Source organism: Seriola dumerili, unplaced genomic scaffold (assembly GCF_002260705.1).
Source record: "Seriola dumerili isolate Sdu_G_001 unplaced genomic scaffold, Sdu_1.0 BDQW01000068.1, whole genome shotgun sequence".
Taxonomy (NCBI): domain Eukaryota; kingdom Metazoa; phylum Chordata; class Actinopteri; order Carangiformes; family Carangidae; genus Seriola; species Seriola dumerili.
In genome coordinates this window covers 9,268,487-9,288,660 of record NW_019174323.1, presented here as the reverse complement: position 1 = coordinate 9,288,660, position 20,174 = coordinate 9,268,487, and the positions used below count along the sequence as shown (strand labels likewise).

The 20,174-nt window shown below is 39.1% G+C and overlaps 1 protein-coding gene across 1 annotated transcript in view; it reads right to left on the bottom strand.

Moving 5' to 3' along the window:
- LOC111220351 (zinc finger protein 385C-like) overlaps window positions 1-20,174 on the bottom strand; it is a 40,844-nt gene that overhangs the window by 5,170 nt on the left and 15,500 nt on the right. Inside the window, exons 2-3 of the mRNA XM_022743414.1 lie at window positions 5,858-6,012; window positions 4,594-4,701 (exon numbers count right to left, since the gene is read on the bottom strand). Coding sequence (XP_022599135.1) covers window positions 4,594-4,701; window positions 5,858-6,012 — 263 coding nt within the window. The remainder of the gene's footprint in view (window positions 1-4,593; window positions 4,702-5,857; window positions 6,013-20,174) is intronic.

Here is a 20,174-nt window from a genome sequence, read left to right as displayed (position 1 = left end):
CAAGCACAGGGGAAAGTCAATGTAGACTATATGCACTGAATCACTGATTAAATTAAAGTGATTAAATGGACAGCATGAAATCAGTAAACTGTAATCTTTCCATCTGTTCCATCTCTCTGGCTTCACATGCTTCTATGGAGTTGGGGAAAAATTATGCGATTGAGCATTTGACTCAGAGGAAGAGTCACCATTTCGATCATCATCATCATCGTCATGGTTGTGCACAAATGAGCATCAGTTGGACTCATGGCATCTCATGACCATCCTCTGAGCTCACTGGCTCATCTTTCCACTGATTTGTTCTGACACAAAATGGCCCGTGTCCGTTCTGCTGCAACACAAAATGACCTCTGTGCCTTCCTCAGTGAGAGAAAACACATTTGTGGCAGCGTGACAACAGATGCATGCAGATTTGGGATCCAAAAAACGGCTCTGAGTGGCTGTAGATAAAGCAAGACATGCTCTGCAGAGGAAGATCAGCTTCCAGCAAAGAGAAGTGCACCAATAGTGAAACAAAACAGCTGAAGCAAAACACAGTTATCTGGGAACCCATACACACCTTAGTATTTCCATAAAAACACATCAAATCTTTACACTTTGTATGCACCACATAGCTTGAGAAAACAAACAGCAATACAATAAGTAATTTTGATATTGTTTTGTTTCTCATTTTCTACAACAATACACACATAGCTACATAATAGGTTTTATATTTTTCATGTTTAATATTCTATAACATTTTTTACTTAGCAAACTCAATTTGCTGATGAAGACCATGAGAGGCAGATGAAAATCCAGGAAAAAGCTGGTAAGTGAACCTTGAGTTTTATTATTATTTAATCAATTAATTTTGGTCAAATTACTATGACAAAATGTCACAAAGTAACTATATTACACCTGTTTGTTGTTTACTACTCTTTTACATATTAAGACATTTAGAATATAATCACAGCAAACACTTTGAACTGCCATAGTAGGGAAAGCACAGGTGTTACTAATAACACTAATCAAGGACCCTGAAACTGAGGCAGCTACATGGAATTCAGCCCTCATTAATCATGTTCTTTACACCTGTGCTTTTCCTACTGTGACATGTCAAAGTGTCCTCTGTGAAAAAGGTGTATAACCTAGTCTCAAAAGGTGAAAAGTTCAGTATAGCTTCAGCAAACTATTCACAACATCAAGTGTACAGAACAAGCAGAAGTCATAAAGGGTATAAGGCTGGTGATATTCTGTATTTTTCCTATTGTCAACAAATCCCATGATAAGTCCAGAACCAGTACGGCCTGTAGTGTAGCTGAACCCTGAAAGAGCTTATTCCTCTCTGCTGTAGACCTTCATTATTTTTCTATTATAAAATACCCACAATGGTGCACTGGGTGACATGTTCTTCCATTATGATGAACTAGGGCACTGTAGTTTACACCAATCAGCCACAACAATAAAACCAGTTGTTGTTGATTGGTGTACAGTATATTAAGATCAATCCCACATACACTGTGCTGGTGCTGTAAATACTCACTAGAGCGCCGAATGTGTAATAATCTGCCACTGACAATAGACCCTGACAAATGGTGTATTTACTCCTATTTAAGCTAAAAAGAATGACAGTGCCCAGCTGATGAGCTTATTTAGCCCTTTTTTATAAATGAAACAGTATTTGTGACACATTTTTAATCTTCAGTAAGCATGAATGGGCTTGAGGTTGATCTAGGGAGGTTGGATGGAACATATTGTTGGTTTTGTTGGTTTTGTTCTTTTTGTGGGATTTGTTAAAAACAAGAAAAATATAAAAACATAACCAGCCTTATTCTTTAAGAGCACACACTTTTGCAACACTAATCACTTTCTCTATATGAAAAGACACAAGTGCACTCCCTAAATCGACAAAGAGTCTGAGTTTGGAACAGTGTAACAAGACTTCAAGTGTCCGGCTTCACACAAGGCTGTTAGATAATTTGTCATTGCTCAAATTATCCATTCCAGTTTCCAGGCACACGCTGTACAGCCCCTGCTAATGTACACTCAAACTCATAGTGTGTAGAGGTGATCTTTTAGCAACTGTGTGCACAGAGTGGAGGGGATACAAGTCTCCCATTCAACACTTTGCATAAAGCTTGGCCTGCTACACAAACAGAACGGGCACCACTGTGGGTCAAAGTGTGTGGTGGGGAATTCAGGGCTGAGCAAAAGGGTGTATGACCCCTTTGGCTACGTTGAATGTCAGTGCACATTAACCATTCAGCGTGATTTTCAGCTGAGTCAGAGGGATGAAGCTGCTCTCATCTGCATACTACCGAACTATCTGGCATGCCAGTGTAGTATGGGTTTACTATGTTCCACCATAGTAACCTAAAAAAATAAACCAATAACAACAACAACAGAAAAAAACCTCAGTTAAAGACACCTGAAGGAGTCTGACCTCTGCTGACCTCGATTCAAGCAGCTTTACGCATTCTCTCACCACTGATGCCCAAACTCTTCATACACAGCGAGCAGCAGCTGTCCTCCACAAAAGGGCAACACAATTATAATATCATGTTTGATCCTTCAGGGTTGAAACTTTCATGCTTTTTCAGTGAGTTTACAGCCTTAAAGGAATAATTTGGAATAGTCTAGTCTATTTCTGTCTTACATACACCTTTCATATTGTAGTTTATATGTTTCAGTTATGAAACCGAAACCTATAGACTACTACATATTATATGTAGTAGTTATCAAGTCATCGATTTTTGTCTTTATACTTAACAAACAGCTTCAGCTTTCCATTACGGTCAAATTCGCATCCTCATTTAATTCAATAAAGCACTCTCCTGCTCTCTACTCTGCTACTTCAGCCACTGCCAAGATGATTTTACAGTACTATATCATTGTTAACTTTAGTTTAGGTGGGCGGTGGAAGTAGCTGTAAACACTTATTATAACCATATTAAGTTGTTATATCTAATGTGTTAGCAACATCCAGCAGACATGAAGCTCCATCAGCATTTATTTTGAGCCACCTGTCAAATTTAAACCCAACAGTCACTCTCCTCTTTTCCCTGTTCTGGTCTCCACCAACTCCTGAGACAGATATCTGCCTCTTTAGCTGCTAATTGCTCCACTATGTTCACAAGCTAGTCACTAACTTTGCCATTTATTTTTGGGCAGGTTACAGGCTTTTCAATGAAAACGGCTGCCTGCTGCTGAAATGACACTAGGAGAGCAGTGAGACTGAAACAAAATAGTGAAGTTGTGGGCTGTATAAAAGATGCCAAAACACATGTAGAGCTAATGAGGGACTACAGAGTCAAGTGATAATTCACTGTGGGTTTGTCACGACAAGCAACCACTTGCATCCATTGTTAACAGAAAAATATTGATTAGAGCAGTGTTAAAAAAAGGCCCATTGTTATTCCCAAATTTCTTCTTCTTCTTCTTTTTCTTATTATTCATTTCCATTTATTTTCTTCCTCAATTTATTACAATTCCTCATTGGTATACTCAATAAAAACAACTCTAAACTAAAATAACCAATTAAAATTAGCACAATGAACTGCTGCCCTTTTTCCCCAACTTTGGATGGCAAGCTGAAGCTGTATGTCCAATGTGAAATTTAATGGCAGACGTCTGTGACAGTGAAACCCTACGTACCACACAAGCAGTGAGTATAAAACACAAATAGACATTCTGAACTATTCCTTTAACCAATTTTCTTTGTGGGGTGCAAATTCCAGCTGCTCAGTGCTGCCCCCTGTTGGGACCTGGTACCTGCCTGCAACCTGGCATCCACCTCCTGGGTCAACCAGCACTCTCAGCTCAGCTGCAGGTAGCACAGAGGGGAGGAGGAGAGAGCCTGTTAGCTAAGAAACAGACTCCTGACAGCATCACTATATGTCCAAAGGTAAAGAGTAGAAAAAGAGAAAGAGACAAATGAGGAAGTAAGGGTAGGATAATGGTCCATCACCAGTGTCCTGCCTCCTTCAAGTTTCACAATTCATACAAAGAAGAGTCATTGTCATTCTGCCAGGTTCCTCCTGACAATATAAATGCAAATATGTATAAACAAACTCCACAGGAATGGGAGCCAAATGAATATGAAGTGGGAGGTGTGATAAGGAGAAAAAAACCCCATAGAATTAGCTGACTGGTTTCCTTTTAAAAACCCAGTGATTGATTAAAAAAACTGAAGCAGCAGAAGTATGCTGATTGGCCTGATACGAAGAATAGCCTGTTCAACGTTCTTTTAAGACCAGTTGTATGTAAACATATTAAATGTGGTTCAAATATGTGGTTGCCTGACAGCAGAAATAATCAAAAAATAACCTTCAGATAAGACAATCTGGCAAAGATGGCTTTAAGCATGCATCAACAGGGTCAAAATGTGTAACACTTAGTAAGTGAGATAATGTTGATTTAATAGTTCTTTCATTTTATCATATGAAAACATGGGTTGATTTAATTCATGAGTACGCTCTACTAAAAAACAGACTGTGTGGTCAAAGTTAGTTTTCCACCTTCCACCAAAGACTTTGTCCAAATACAGTTTTACCAGTTGAAAACTCAAAGACAAAGACATCAGCTAAAAGACTGACAGTGAAGTGTCTGACTTACAGTGGAGTTGAAGCGCAGGTGACAGATGTTACAGGAGATGATAGGTTTCTTCTTGGGCGGGGCCATGCCAAAGGTGTGGTTGATCACTGCCTTCTGCACTGGGTCCATCTTCGAGGTGAAACACACACACACACACACACACACACACACACACACACACACACACACACACACACACACACACACACACACACACACTCCGCTCAACTAAACCTGTCATTCTCCTCTTCACAAAATTATCAATATTTAACCCACAAAACAATTTTTGCACAAATATGTACAGTGATTAGAAAATGTTTATAATCTCCCAGTAAATCATTTATATTTAATATAGATTAGATAGAGTAAATAGAACAGATTAAAAGATACTGACAAATATTTACTGTAGCATCAATAAAAGGACTGAAGTACAAATCCTGTTGTTCCAAAACAGAGACATTTCTTTTAACATTCATATTTAGGGCAAATTGCTTCCTGTAACTCACAGCATCAGTTGGACATGTTATAACCTGTTGTGTAGACCAGAATGGTCTTAATTAATTCAATAAAGTGCATTTCAGTTTGTTGTCGTATTGTGTTCCTAGTGTAGTAGCATAGATTTCTATCTTTCAGTTGATGAGTTGGCCCTGAATAAGCACAAATACAAAAATACAAAATAATTATCCAGACTGCTTCCACCATCTTTCAGGTCAGTGAAGAATGACTTGTCAGAGCTGATTTGTGTGATTTGCTTGATTAAATAAAATAAGAAATTTTGCTTTGAGTCATCCTGGGATTGAATGGATTATCGCACAGTTTTATGTTAAACATCGATGTCTTTGCTGAAGAGAGATGATATTTTTCAGAAAAAAAGATGAAGAAATTGCAATTCATTTCACACTTTTTAAAACCATCTTTTTTGGCCAATTCTAATCATATTTTCAATCCCTACAGTGCAGCAGTGTTAGTTGAGTCATATTTTTAGCTTTGGGTGTCAGACAGGAATCTTTTCCCAGCCTCCCACATGCCTGATACATTTAGCACTTTCCTCTGATTAGTCTCATTAAGGGTTAAAGCTAAATGTAGACTATAAACATCTGCTGCTTCACCATTCAGAGCCAGACCAAACATATACAGCATATGTGTGTATGAGAGAGAAGTGTTATATTTGGGATGTGTTCATCATATGTTTACCACTGGTTCAGAGCTAAATGATATTGAGAACCTGCCAATGCAGACCTGAAATATTTTCCTATATAACATGACAACAAATGCGGCATCTCACCGTGTTGAAATTGGGGAAGAGGCTGAGTGGCGAGGAGCCGTTGACTCTGAGCGGCAGAAAGTGCTCCAGTTGGGCGTGAGTCTGCGGCTGGAGGGCTCGACCTGGCAGAGGCAAGGACCCCAGGAGCGGGTGGACCTGACTCTGGGACAGTGCACCTATAGCAGGGATGATCACAAGTACATAAACACATCAATGTGACAGCTGTTTTCTCTAACTCCTCTGTAATCTTCTCTATCTAAAAATCACCTTTGAAGATTTGTCGAGAGCCACCACAGCACATGGCATATGAAATCAATGTTCCCTACAGCAAATGATTCACTCAGAAAAGCTTTAATGTATTTGGTAATAGCTGGAGATAAATGATGAGCGCCTTTGTGTGGCCTTTTCCTGCTTCACAAGTCCATAGTTTATCTTGACAAATGTCTCTGGCCTTTAAACACAGCACTAGTGTGTGTGATTGTGGGGTTTGATTCTTTCTCAGATCCTTCAAACAGGTCACTCAAGGTAAAGAGTAAAGGAAATTTGACTGAGGTTTAAGGTGAGTGGTAGATAGTACATACTGTACATTTTTAAGTACATATTTGTTTGGTCTTTTTTGCTCACCAATGTTCTATCTTCTAGCATACATTACTTTACCTCCGAGGTGTTTAATCTGATGAACCCCACAGCAATTTCATTCAAAATCACATTTTACTTTGAAATCTCTTTCCGCATGACCTCTCATCTCACCACGCTTTATTTTGGTTGCCTTGAATGCTTTCAGACCGCTCATGCTTTAAAGAACACCAAGGCACTGACCTTTGTCTAGACCCAAAGTAAACATTAGTGTGCTCACATTAAAATTCACACTGTCTTACATAAGCATGGTGTTTAGAGAATGTCTTTAGTGCCTGTATACTGAGGTTGTTAAGTTTAAAATACAAGAGCAGTATAGATGGTAACATCATATCAAGAGTGTTTTTTGTTGAGATAAGGTAGTTACTGCTCCTTTTCCTCAGGTTAATTGAACTAAATTTATTTCTATAGGTGATTCCCTACATTTCCCTGAATGATGATGAAACCTTGAAAACGAGAATCAAACTTGCTGTATTCATTTGGGTTGTGCCTGTACAGCTAGAAGGCAATGCTGCAGCAGAATCATGACAGTATGTATATGTCTGTTGAATGTCTATGAACAGACGCTTCAAAGAAGAAAAGTTAATTCAAAGTTAAGTATTTTTCTGCTTTTTGCTGCCGAAACTCCATTTTCGCTGCAGTTGAAATATCTTAAGGTAAAAAAGGGGAAGAAAAATCAGGGACGTTTTAAAACCAGCCATCTGTGTTTATACAATATAATATCATGAGTTTTTCTTCCATTTGAAAGACAGAGCTTGACATGGTATAGATTAAAAATGTGTGGTTAGAGAGGGTGGAGGGGAGGTCTGGCCTTAGTGGGGTGGAAAATGTCAAGAGGAGGTTGATGAGAAGGCTGAAGGGAGAATTGGCTGGTTGGTGGATTCTCCTGCATAGAAAAACTGAATGAAATTAACTGATGATGGAGGATAAAGACAGGTGACTCACTAAAACACAATGTACACATTTACCCTGACTGAAAAATTTATTCTCCCTTGGGGTAAGATAACAAATAAAATTGCAAATAAATTGAATTATCAAAACATAGCAAAGAGTACAGTATAGTATAGAGTAAGAGACTGTTGCTAAACTAGTACCAAAACATAGGATATCATTAAATGTACTGTTCATGTACACTTACTGCAGAGAGAGAATGATAAAGTTATGATGTTATTTCAACCACAAACCACAACAACAATAGAACAATTTCCCCAAATTTTCTGCTTTTGCAATGTGGATTTCATGTTTTATCTCTGGGGAAGAGGCAGCTTCGAAAGTCCTTGAGCATTAGTATGTGTTTACTAATCTGGTTTCATATTCAAAATGGTTCTTGAAGGCTGAGCGGAGGAGAGAGACAGAACAGAGGAAGGCGAATGGAAAAGGAAAAACAATCTTTTCAGATTCAAAACATGCATTTTATCGACAGTACTGCAGAGAGAATACTTAATACAGGCACATGGTTATAGTAATCATACAAAAGGGTTTTGAACAGAAGCTAGAGAGATTTGTTAAATTGTTTCCATGCAGGTGACCCAATGTTTACTACAGGCAACAGCTAACAGAGCAGCGACAATCACATCACATCTTGTTTTATTATTGCCTGCAGCTACAAATGCCTCAGGGTAACTTTTCTCTGGCAGAGAATATAACAAAATGTAAAAGCTTGCCATAATTTGTTTTAAATCTCATTCAGAGTAATCCAAGCAAATGCCTCATTGGTAGTGAAATATGCAAACGTATTTCGGATTATCAAACAAGAGTCTAGACAGCCATGATTGCAGCTCCTTCAGGCTCAGTCTTGCTTTGAGCTATTGCTAATGTCCAGCATGCTAACATGCTCACATGATAATGCTTATGCTTAATGCTTATAATGTTTACCATGTTCTTAGTTTAGCATGCTAACATTAGCTAATTAGCACTAAACTCAAAGTACAACTGAGACTGATGGGAATGTCATTATTTTTGGAGTCGTGAACAAACTGTTGATGTTGCTAGATGAAGGGTTGGGGGTGGGGTATGAACTTGTGCACAAAATGTCAAGGTAATACAGTCTAGACCAAATGTTGTTATGTTGCTTGTATACTATTCTCAAAAGAACAGGCAAATTTAAATTTTATATTTTGGGACTGAAAAACATGAACTACTAAAACAGATTTAATTCCCACATCTGGTCATCAGACGGACCAGTGAGGGGTTAACCACCAATGCTTCATAGTCACAAAACATTCAAACATGGGGGACAGTCAGTGCTAACACCAACTAAACATTCAACTTAATAAAGCCGTATTGTTACATTTTAATCTTTGACAAATATACATTAGATTATTTGTTGTTTTATTTTAGTACAGTTTATTCTGTTGATTCAGAGAATTTCCACCCACTCCAGTGTACTTTGCTAATGTTTAGATTAGCGTTTGAAGTGAGAGGCGTGATTATAATTATTACTGTTTATTTGCTCCTGCATGTGTAATGAGCACCACAGATCTCCCTGGTAAACACACATTCGCAAAATCACACACAAGTAACACGTGTTTACTGATTGAATTTGTTTTTGATGAATTCCATTTTCATTTGAATGTTCAACCAGGACTATTCATGTACCGCTGATGCCAATAAAGTCTACTGAATTGCATTACACTGAATCAAGAGCAAATGAAAGAGTAGTGAGAAATGAGAGAAAGTGAAAGAGAGACATTGAGAGACAACCACAGGCTGATGAGAGACTGTTTTTTTTCCCTCTGCTAGGCCGATGTGCTTAATCTGCCTGTCAGTATGACTTTTGGGGACATTGATTCCCTCTCCTACACAAATCTGAAATTGATCTCATTAATCTCCTACGCATATATTCACAAAACACATCAGGGCGAGACGTTTAATTAACTGCATTTTGCACTGAACAAACTAGAAGCTGCCATCATCTGTGAGAATTTGTCCAACATCAGGCAACGAAAGGAACACAAGTCTGACAGGATGGTACTTTTCAAGTTACCCATCCTGTCTGCATTCAGAAAGTGTCACAAAGGCTTCCTGTCATGGGAACTTGACAAGATGGACGAAAGCTGTGGTTATATTAGTTTCATCCAATCATACTAGGAATGTGTTAACCACCAGGCTTTGATTAGTTTCATAAATAGTCACTCATCACTATTAAAACTTCATGAGCTCACAGTCATGAACTCAATAACAGCACCCATAAGCTAAAAGAAAAAGACTAAGTGCAGTGGTTTACTTAACCATCAAAGATAACCTCACATTCAAGGAAAACAAACCAACAAACATTGTGAAAAAGATGTCTGTAAAACTGTTTACAAGATACCTCACACTGGAAACTACTCTTTGTGATGTGATGTCTTAATCCATGGCTGTATTGTATAATGAACTTTCCTAGACCCAGGAAAAGTGAGGGCTTTTTGTGACACTATCCATGTAAAAGTCTATGGGCTGTTCAGGAAATGTGCAGATGGGGGCAGCGGGGGAAACACTTATGTGCATGTGGGTCGTACAACACAGAAGCAAACCAAGAAGCTCAATGGCAGTAAAGCAATTTTGGTGAACTAGCTGCGCAGGAATTGCAACATATTCATCATATGATGCACACTGGCCCAAAAAACATTTTAACCATCCACAATTATTGGAAAGGGATTAGCTCTAAAACTGTCAATCAAAAACCCCACAAAAATGATTTTGATTATCATGAGAATTTGATCCATTTGCCCAGTAACATTGTATGTATTAAATAATTTTATCCAATTCACATGTGTGTGGGAAGCCAACAGTAAGAAGCCGACTCCAGCTAGCGGAAGTCAGATGTACATGCTCTCAACTGGCTCCTCTGGGGAAGGACTCTAGTGTGCATACTGTATGGGCTCAAGAAGTGAGCTGGAGAGGAGGAAGGAGGAATGTGGAGGCTTTCTTGGTGAATGCACCATGTGAGCAACTTTTCGCACAGTACTCACTTCTCCTTAATACACCCATGGCTAAGCCCTGTCCCCGCTATGCCTGTCAAGCTTTCTGTAGTTGAACAGCACAAATGCTGTTTGCTGTTTTCAGCTGACTCATTTTATATTATTTTTTTTAAGGTCTTAAATATGTTATGGCTACATATGCTAAAAGTATGAGGCTACAGTTAAATACATGCAAAAAATGTGCATCCTCACCAGATGATGATCTCAAGTGTAGAGCTACCTTAGTTTATTGAGTATTATCATGATGTCAAGTGTAATGAAGAAGAAGTATAATGTTTTTACTTTTAACATTACATGAGTAAAAGCTTCTGGCATGAGGACTAACTGCTGTATTAAGCAAACATTGTGCTAGCTTGTGTCATGTTGGCTGGGGTTGTTGGGAGTGTAAACCTCCCTAAAAAGCCAACAAAGAGCATGACAGAGCTGCTAATGTTAGCCTAAATTCTGCTGACATCCAGGACTGGCTTTTTTTTTTTTTTAAGCATAAGCTGTAACCCCACAAACTATCCAATATGGTTCTCCTGGGCTGTGGAAGCAGCACACTGTTTCTAGAGCAGGTAGTAAGCTATTAGCTGCACATGATAACAATTCCAGGTGAGAGCAGGCAAACACACTGTTTAATCCATTACACATTTACTCTCAGCAAAAAGAAAACAGTGAATTGAGCAGGAGGTTGCGCTTGTGTCACTTCTGATTTCCCCCTACGTTATGTGTATTATTCCACACATTAAAATTAGCCAGTTCCCACTCTCTAATCTGTATTCGCTTTCTTTTTCCATGCAGGAAGATAGCTTCTTCCATGGAGGCTGGGAGTGTAGGTCACAGCAACCAACCTTCCCTTATTGAGAAGGGATAAAAGATTATGAGCTGGAGAAATTATAGCACCTTGAAAAAAAAACTGGGGAAAAGCTTAATCTCTATTATTCTCAGGATTAGTCTCTGGGTGACTCAACATCACAGCAATCACAGAGGGAGAGAAATGGCATCTTTCCATGAAGTGCGGAAAAAAAGGGGGGATGAGAAGCTTTCATAGCTGCGAATCAGAGCGAAAGCATCAGAGGAAAGGCTGCTTTGGCTCGTTTCATGGTGAATGCATTTCCTAGGATCATCTGTCTGAACCGGGCTCTCTGTCTTCAGCCTGAAACATCATGGCAGTGTGGAGCCATGCTCTCATTTCTGACACCTACCAACATCCCCTGATGAGCCTCCTCTGTGTGGTGTTAATGCTTTGTGACATTAACATCTGAATTAGGACTGTTTCCTTATTTCACTGAATTTAATGTGAAAGGAATCCACAACATTTTGCAACAATATTACCATCAAAATATGTTAATAAATGATGCATCTCTGGAGATTGATTTAAGGATGGCAGCAGATTTAGTCAAAGAGTGCCAAAGACCAGAGCTGGTGTGGTGTAGGTGACTCTATATCAGGTCAAATGGCAGAAGGGAAACTTCAGTGCAGATTATTTTAGTCATGTGGGAATATTTTTCACATTATGATAGATATTATATATCTGACCTTTGATTCTCAGACCAAGCTCAGTTTGGCTTGACTTAACCCCATAGGTTTGGGACAGTTTGCCCTCTAATTTCTCTTTTATTCACTCAAACTCCAATCAACTCAAGATTCATTGTATTTACTTTGTCATCTTTTCCCCTCTCAATGAGACAAAGGTATATAACAATGTTTTGTTCAGCCTACAGTCACTAACCATGTTCTTTTTTTTGTCCCCTCATTTTGGAAACCACAAATGTGCAAATGTGTTTGTATAATATCTGGTGTTGACATCGGGGCCTTTACACATCATAAATCTGAAGCCAGGCCCACGGTGTCATTTTAATGGTCTGTTGAGCTGGTTAATATTAGCACTCAATAAAGAGCTTGTAATCAAATCCCATTAAACAACTCAGTCCTGTTTGTAATATATGTTAATAAAAACTTTTATTATAGAGACAGAATGAGTATTTTGGGCACATGGTATGTTGTGTTACTACAGCTAATAGCATATAGTATTTAGTATCATTAAAAACATATTACACAGACAAAAGAGCCTATACAGATTGTGTTAATATACTGTATAATGACCATCTCACACACTGTATGAGCTGCTTTTCTCTCACCAAAATGTTCTCTACTCCACCAAAGCCATCACAAGTCACTACTGCAGAGTCTGTGTATACGGTGCAGATCAGAAAATCCTACTCACTCTATCTTTAACTAACACTAATCTTTCTATTTGCAGAATAGCAGTCAGTCATAACAAATGGTTTAATCAAATAGAAAGGATTAAGCACTGAGGAACGTGGAATTTAAATACTAAAAAATTCTGCCTCTGTTGACAAGGTTTTTTCTGTTAAGCTTGCAAAACACATTGTCAAATAATGAAAATTGAATGGTATGTTTTCCACTCCACAATAGCATGAAGCTCACAGCTTTTTTGAGTCATAAAACAGAAGTGGTTAGTGCACTGCTGCTTTTGCAGTAATGATGATGCCATTCATTGCTTACACAACAAGCAGAGAGCTAGGCATTTATGATGAGCTCTGGTGGATGAATTAGCATCCATTAAAACTGCCATTGACAGCTCCGCTAAGCTCTCTCCACTGGAAACAAAAAGGTGGAGAGTGAAGGTCTAATTTCCATGATGGCTTAAAATGCTGCCCCCGCCTTGCACTGTGTGGTCTTTAAATAAATCATCTTTATTGTGACAAAGTACATTTAGGGCACGACTGGCAGCCAACAGGCAAATTCTCCCGCTGGCTGTCACTGTCTATTTAAACTCACACAGCCACAGCTGGCAGAGCCAGCGGCTTCATGAGAATTTCTACCTGCAGGGCACCATCCAGTCCAGATCAGGCTCCCCACGGTAATCTGTCCTACTTTCAACTGGAGTGTTGTGGGCCCCATTTTCACCCCAGGGTCTATAAACTTCTATTGAATTTGTTCAATGTGAAATCCAGGACTGGTGTCCTCTGGTCACGGAAAAATCACAGGAAACTGTGATTGGTCTGCAAAGGACATAAGCAGAAGCAGCAGCTCTATTGTCCACATTCATTAAAATAAAAATAATCAGGAGATTCAAAATTAATCACGTTTTTACTGTCTTTTCTGCTACGCTGCTGGGACAAAACAGCAGATCAGTAGCAAATGTAAGCTAATGCTAGCTTACTATTGTGAAGTTTACAGGAGGCTGTCAGCTTGCGGAGACTTTTCATTTCCATAGACTTTCCACAAGGCATCAGTTTTAGTTTTAAATCTTTTTAGTTTAATGTAAATAGACCAAATTATATTCAATAACTGCCCTGTCTGGTACAATAAGAAAGTAATATTCTTGGGATGTTCTGGTGAAGCATCATTTGAGTTACTCTAACTATGATCATTCATTTCCATATCATGTTTATGCCAAGAAGATGCATTTTGAAAACAGGTTAAACATCAAATCAAATTTAATGCACATGATGTATTCAGAGTTAACACTTGTGATTCTGAATCTTTTGTACTAGCTGTAAAAGGATAAACAAACACTGAAAGATAAAGCTGATCTGCAGGGAATAAGCATAAATACACTATCAGTGCTGCTCAGACAGAGCAGTGTTTGTTGTGTTGTGTGTTTGTTTCCTTTATCAACCCTCTGCCCTTCCATAGCTTTCTGCGCGTCTGTATCAAGCACACTTAAAACAAACTGCCGCCATCTGCTTGAAATGAGATAAGCCTGAGTCCAATCAGGCCTGCTGAGCGGCAGTCAGCAGATGTGCAGCACATACTTATTGATATTTAAAGTCTGTGTGCAGCTTTATCCGCCTCATGAACTTAGTAATTAGCAGCTTTCTGTCTCAATGCCCCTCTCTGAGCTGCAATGAAGCTGTGAGTTTGAAGGATCGTACATCAGCGGCTTCAGAGATGACAACTGCTTACTGGTGTGTTTATCAGGGCTACATTTACGAAGATAAGCTAGCATCTGTAGATTTATCACAGAGGTCAGTAATTTTAAGAGCTCTCATAGATTGTTAAAGAAAAGCAACGTTTGCCTCATAATCTGGAGAATAGTAGTGATAGTCTGGTTTTCAAGAGTTGGCTAGTTGATGTCCTTTCCTTCCCTAAAAAAAAACAAACAAACAAACAAAAACATTATTTATTAGTTCTATGTGAACTGCAATAGAGTGCTGCAGGGATGACTTATTTTTATTGGCCAATAAGAAAGTTAGCATTACCCTGTTTCCCATGACTGAAAGCCAATGTGATTTTTCCATTGGATTCCAGGTTTTAGGACTCATTCCTGCAGCACTCTATTGTTAGCATGTCAGCCTAACTAGTTTAGTACCTAGTTAGCAACCTAACCACTAGCCTACTTTAAGGTGGAGTGTTAGCTTATCAACTAACTATGTTAGATGGTGGAGTTACAGGTTATGTTAACCTGTAACTGAGTAATGTTAGTATAGACTGTGTGAAAGCCAGTCAGACAAACAAACAAATAAAATATAAGCTATTAGAAGCTTAGTTCATTCGAGAAGTAATGAAATTCCTTCTGGGCGTTCCTGATATATTGCATTCACAAGAATGTGAGATCACCGGGACCTTGAACTTTGACCTTTGATCACCAAAATCTAACCAGTTCATCATTGAATCCTAATGAAGGTTGGTGCCAAATTTGAAGAAGTTACCTAAAGGTGTTATTGAGATATTGTGTTCATGATAATGGGATGGATGGACGGTCATAATATTGCCTCTAGCCCTGGTTGTCGCTGGCACGGAGGAATAATAACTAGCTACACACTGTAATACAAAAATAATGCTGCTCCTTTATTTCCATGATTTCTATATTCATCATCAACCAATGAGGATGCAGATTTTTTTTTTTTTTTTTAGATCTGTCAGCTTCAGTCTTTTGGCATGCTATCAGGTAGCCATCAAATTCACATGTAAGAACCCTTTTACAGGGTCAAAACCTCTTCAATACACAACAACATACAGTGGCTAACACCACTCACCTTACATACTTCACTGCATCTAACCTAATCACACATGTTGACATGAGATGCATGAATCCTAATGGAGAGCACTTGAATTTTCAGTCAACGTTTTTTGTGCAATGTCATGTCTCCTGGCAGCTGCATATTTCAGCAGGTTAAGCATTTTCTGCTTGATTTTCGAGGCACGTTGCCGGAATTGGAGGCACAATATTTTCATTCATGTCAGCATTTCAGCAAAATACCAAAACGTGAATGCATTTTGCTGACAGAATGTGCAGTTTGTGTGTGTGTGTGGGCCTGCCACTGTGTGTGCCTCAGTGTGTGTGTTTCTTAAATTGAAGCATGTGCCACATTTGAGCCATTTCAGAGTTTCTGTAACAAATGACTTAAATCGTTTGCCACCACTCCAAAGAGAGATTTAAAAAACACAGAAAATGTCCTCAGTCAGCAGCTGGTCATGTACAGTAGCCAGCAGGAAGTAGGAACACTCAAAAGCCAACTTCACGCGTGTCAAAACTTAGAAATAGTGCTGGCTCTTCCATGTCTGAGGAGAGAGCAGTTTTTGTGTAACTATTGCACTTTTCCACAGTTCTCACAGTTTATGTAGACAGCAAGGTTCAGAGAGAGGTAGAGCCACAGGCTAACTACTCCAATTTAAAGGACTTGGAATAGATGGTGCGTCAGTGCCAGTGTCCTCAAGAATCCATTGCCCAGTATAGTGACAACCTGCGTTAAATGAACACATTCTCATTTTGCATTTGCATCATTTTGGGTTGTTAAGTTTCATTATAGAACTGGATATCCTTCCTTCATATGACAGAACTCTGTCCCTGGAGGTCATTGGATTTTATCAGGTAAGTGCAAATGGAAACCATGTCCTTGTTTACAAAAAAATTTGGCCTCCGTGGTCCATGAATAATCAGCAACAGCATTTGGCTTTTAGTTTTCAAGATACTTTTTCATGGAGCAAAGTGTTTAGGGTGAAATTTTGGACGAATTATGATGCTAAACAAAAGGTCAGTATGTCAATTAAAAAAAATCAGGGCACAGTGAGTAGCCATACTTTCATGACAATCATACCAGCAGCTTTGGAAAATAGTGTCCTCTGGACCAAAGTGTTGAACCAGCCAACAGACTGACCAACTTCAGTGATTCACTACATGTGCACTATCACACTGTCAGATACAGTACAATATGGGCCAACTCATTCACACAGAGTTTAAAGAAACATATACAGGACAGAAAAAATGCAAATAAATGACAAAATTAGACACGTGAATAGCAGGGTAGTCTGTGTACACAGTGCAGGTGCCATACTTCGATAGTTTCCTAGTTAGTGGAGACTGAAGCTGTTTGGACAAGTAGCATTAACCACTCTGATGGCTGTTGACTTAATGGAGTGTCTCAGACACCTGAGCTCACACCTTCAGAGGATGAGAATAATTGTTTTTTTAGCCGTTTATTTATCCCAACGCCGATGCTGGATCCCCAGCACACCACCACAAAGAATAGTGCACAGTGTATTAAGTGTGACTGTTTCATGTGTTTTAGAGGTGGCGTGATTGCATACAAAGTCAGGAGAAAGATGCAAGTTGACATGGATTTGCCTCAGTTGCTTAGATGTAAAGATGCAAGATTTTTAATGTTTCAAGATGAGAAACAAAATGTGTGTGTATCCATGGCTATGAATCTGCCTCGTAAGTGTACAAAGACTGACTACCACACAGTGTTGGTGCATCCATTGCCATCTGGCTTACAGCTAATGTCTGTACAGTTGGTTCACCGGCAGTTTTGGGAGAATAAACAGAAGGAGGAGGAGGACCAGTGATCACATTCGAAGCTAGGTGAAACTTTTTGGAGCTGGTACTGGCACCATACCCTAACCTCATTTAATTCCACTGATAACTGATGCCATAAAAGTAATGGAAAACTTTGAATGACTGTGATTAGCTTTTGGTCACTGCAAATTAAACCACTGATCATAAAATGGTTGTCATGTTGATAATGTGTCTGTTGGCAAGGATTCATGTATCAACCAGTCGCCTGTGCAACAAAAATTTAATAGAAAAGTAAAAAGATTTCAGTGACTAGTCGTTCAACTTGATGTGGGTGAAAAAAGTCTCTTGGATTATGCACGAACAGTACACATCGTCTCTCTTCAACAGTACGTCTACACTGTCAAACTTGTCAGGTTTGATTTGCATCCCCCGGTTTTTGTGACGCTGTGCTACTTTTTTTACCTTTTTACACTTAATGGTGACATGTAATTGGTTCCTTGCTCTGTTGGAAATCCATTACTGGGCATTGCGGACCATATGACTGACCTCTTGGGTGATGTACAAATTGTCAGCAGCGAGGGAGGGTAAGAAGTGGGCAGGTAAGAGGTGTCTGGGTGTTGAGGGAAGTAGGCCAAGGATGCCAGAGACAAACCTAATGAAAACCAAGTTTAATCATTTTGTGCTGTCCTAATGTTTCTCTAGTGTGTTCCTGATAGTCAACAGTCAGAAAACTATCTACGTATCTACTCTGCATCTCCATCATATTGTTTCTATATAATGTGCTTCTCTCAGCCCTTAATCCAGAGGTTATTATTTGGAAAAAATAAATTAATCTGATTTTACTTGAATCATCAGGACCCACAGCAGGTGACTTAATCTCTAATGCATTAAAGAACCTTTTAGTGTCCTCTGCCAAAAAGTGCACTAGAGCCCATATCTGGTCACCAGATATCTTGAGGCTGCGTAAACTCCTGGCAAATCCAGCATATAACAGAAATCCATGGCATGTGTCTAAACCATTAAAATAACTTAATGTAGTAGGTACTGGCATGCAGGCTCCATTCCCAGGATACATTTGGAAAAATTTTGCCCTCATTTTGATGCAGGATGTGAGTCACTCCAAGCTTCAACATGTACAGCTAGAAGTTTGATATGATTTGGAAAAGAAAAATCATTGCAGAAATCCTCACATCCTTTTAACTGTAGGGATCCCTGTTTTTCTCAAGATTCTCATTTTCTCTTTATGACAAATCAGATTTCACTGGTGAGATGAATCATAAATATAAGGGGGTGTACAGTTTAAGAACAATCATGCCATTCAAACTTACATCTCCTCAAGATTCACAACTCGACCCTGCAACTACCAAAGATGCTATAGCCACACATTCATATATATGGAGGTAGAGATAAGTGTAAAGAGCAAGGTGACCATGGGGACTTAGATGTACGATAACCTCATGTGCATGACCTCTATTGATTATGATCAACCACCAGCAAAGTAAAATGTGTTTGTGTGCTTATATGAACTGTGGAGACCATCTGGGGATAAAAGCCAGGTCCCCACAATGGTTAACATTACATTTTGAGGCTAAAACTTGTTTTTTTTTTAATTGGATTGGGTTTGATTAAGGCCAGGGTTTGGGTTCAGCATATATTGCATGGCTTGGATAGGGGTAAGCATTCAGAAAATTATTGTAATACAGTGCATGTCCTCTTAAGTGGCAGAAATGTGTGTGTGTGTGTGTGTGTGTATGTGTGTGTGTGTATGTGTGTGTGTGTGTGTGTGTGTGTGTGTGTGTGTGTGAACTCCCACAGTCATTAACAGTCAAGCTAATCAAACTCACACTGTCAACACTCTACAATGACTGATTGGGGCTGTCAGTCTCAGTTAGCAGGGCTGAGGTAAAGGAGGGCACAGACTCTGCTGCACCAGCCAAAGATTTGTAATGAGACTCACAAAATTAGACAGCCTGCCGCATTTTTCTATTCAGACTGTATCGAAATGAGTTTCTGAAATTCAAAAAGACTGGTGAAATGAGCGTGATGTGCTCAAATGTAAATACAGCACACATCCTCTATGTACAAGGGCAAGATAATGTGTCACAATAACACGAAATGATCATGTAAGAGGAACAACTACACAAGGATTTAACATTGAAAGACAAGAATGAGAAGTAAAAGGTAAAGGTCTTTGACTTCAACAACCAGTTCAATTCACAGTTCATGCAAAGATGTTCTCTTATTAATTAGACGCAACTTTAACCGTTACATTAAGCAGAGTTGTTTATCTAGGTTTAAAATATCTGCTTGGCGGTTTTTTCACACGGCGACACATGGTATCTGTAAGAGTAACACAGTTTGTATTACTGTCACAAATTTACACCATAATATTTAAAATGTATACAACACTACACTCACCAAGCACTTTATTAGGAAAACCTGTGCACCTGCTTATTGATGGAATTATCCAATCAGCCAATCATGTGGCAGCAGTATAATGCTCAAAACCATGCAGAAGCAGGTCGAGAGCTGCAGTCAATGTTCACATCAAACATCAGAATGAGGAAAAAGTGTGATCTCAGTGACTTTGATTGTGGCATTGTTGTGTGATGCACTCGTGTCAACATGGACCAGAATCTCAAAGGAATGTTTCCAACATCTTGTCGAATCCATGACACAAAGGCCTGAGGCTGTTTTGACAGCAGAGGGAGGCCCTATCCCGGATTAGAATGGTGCCTCTAATAAAGTTCTCAGCGAGTGGATGTTGTCGCATACACACAAGCTGATACTGAGTAAATCCAAAATGGCAGTTGTGAAATCAAGTTGGCATGTCATAATGTATTTGCACTGAACTTAAAAACTTGACTCCGCGCTGTTTCAAGGACTGCGGTGGCACAAATAAATTAAAATGCTCTCACTTACTCAAGGCACTGAGTCACAGTACAGAAGATTAATTAAATTTGTTCTCTAAGATAATCTGCACTATCAG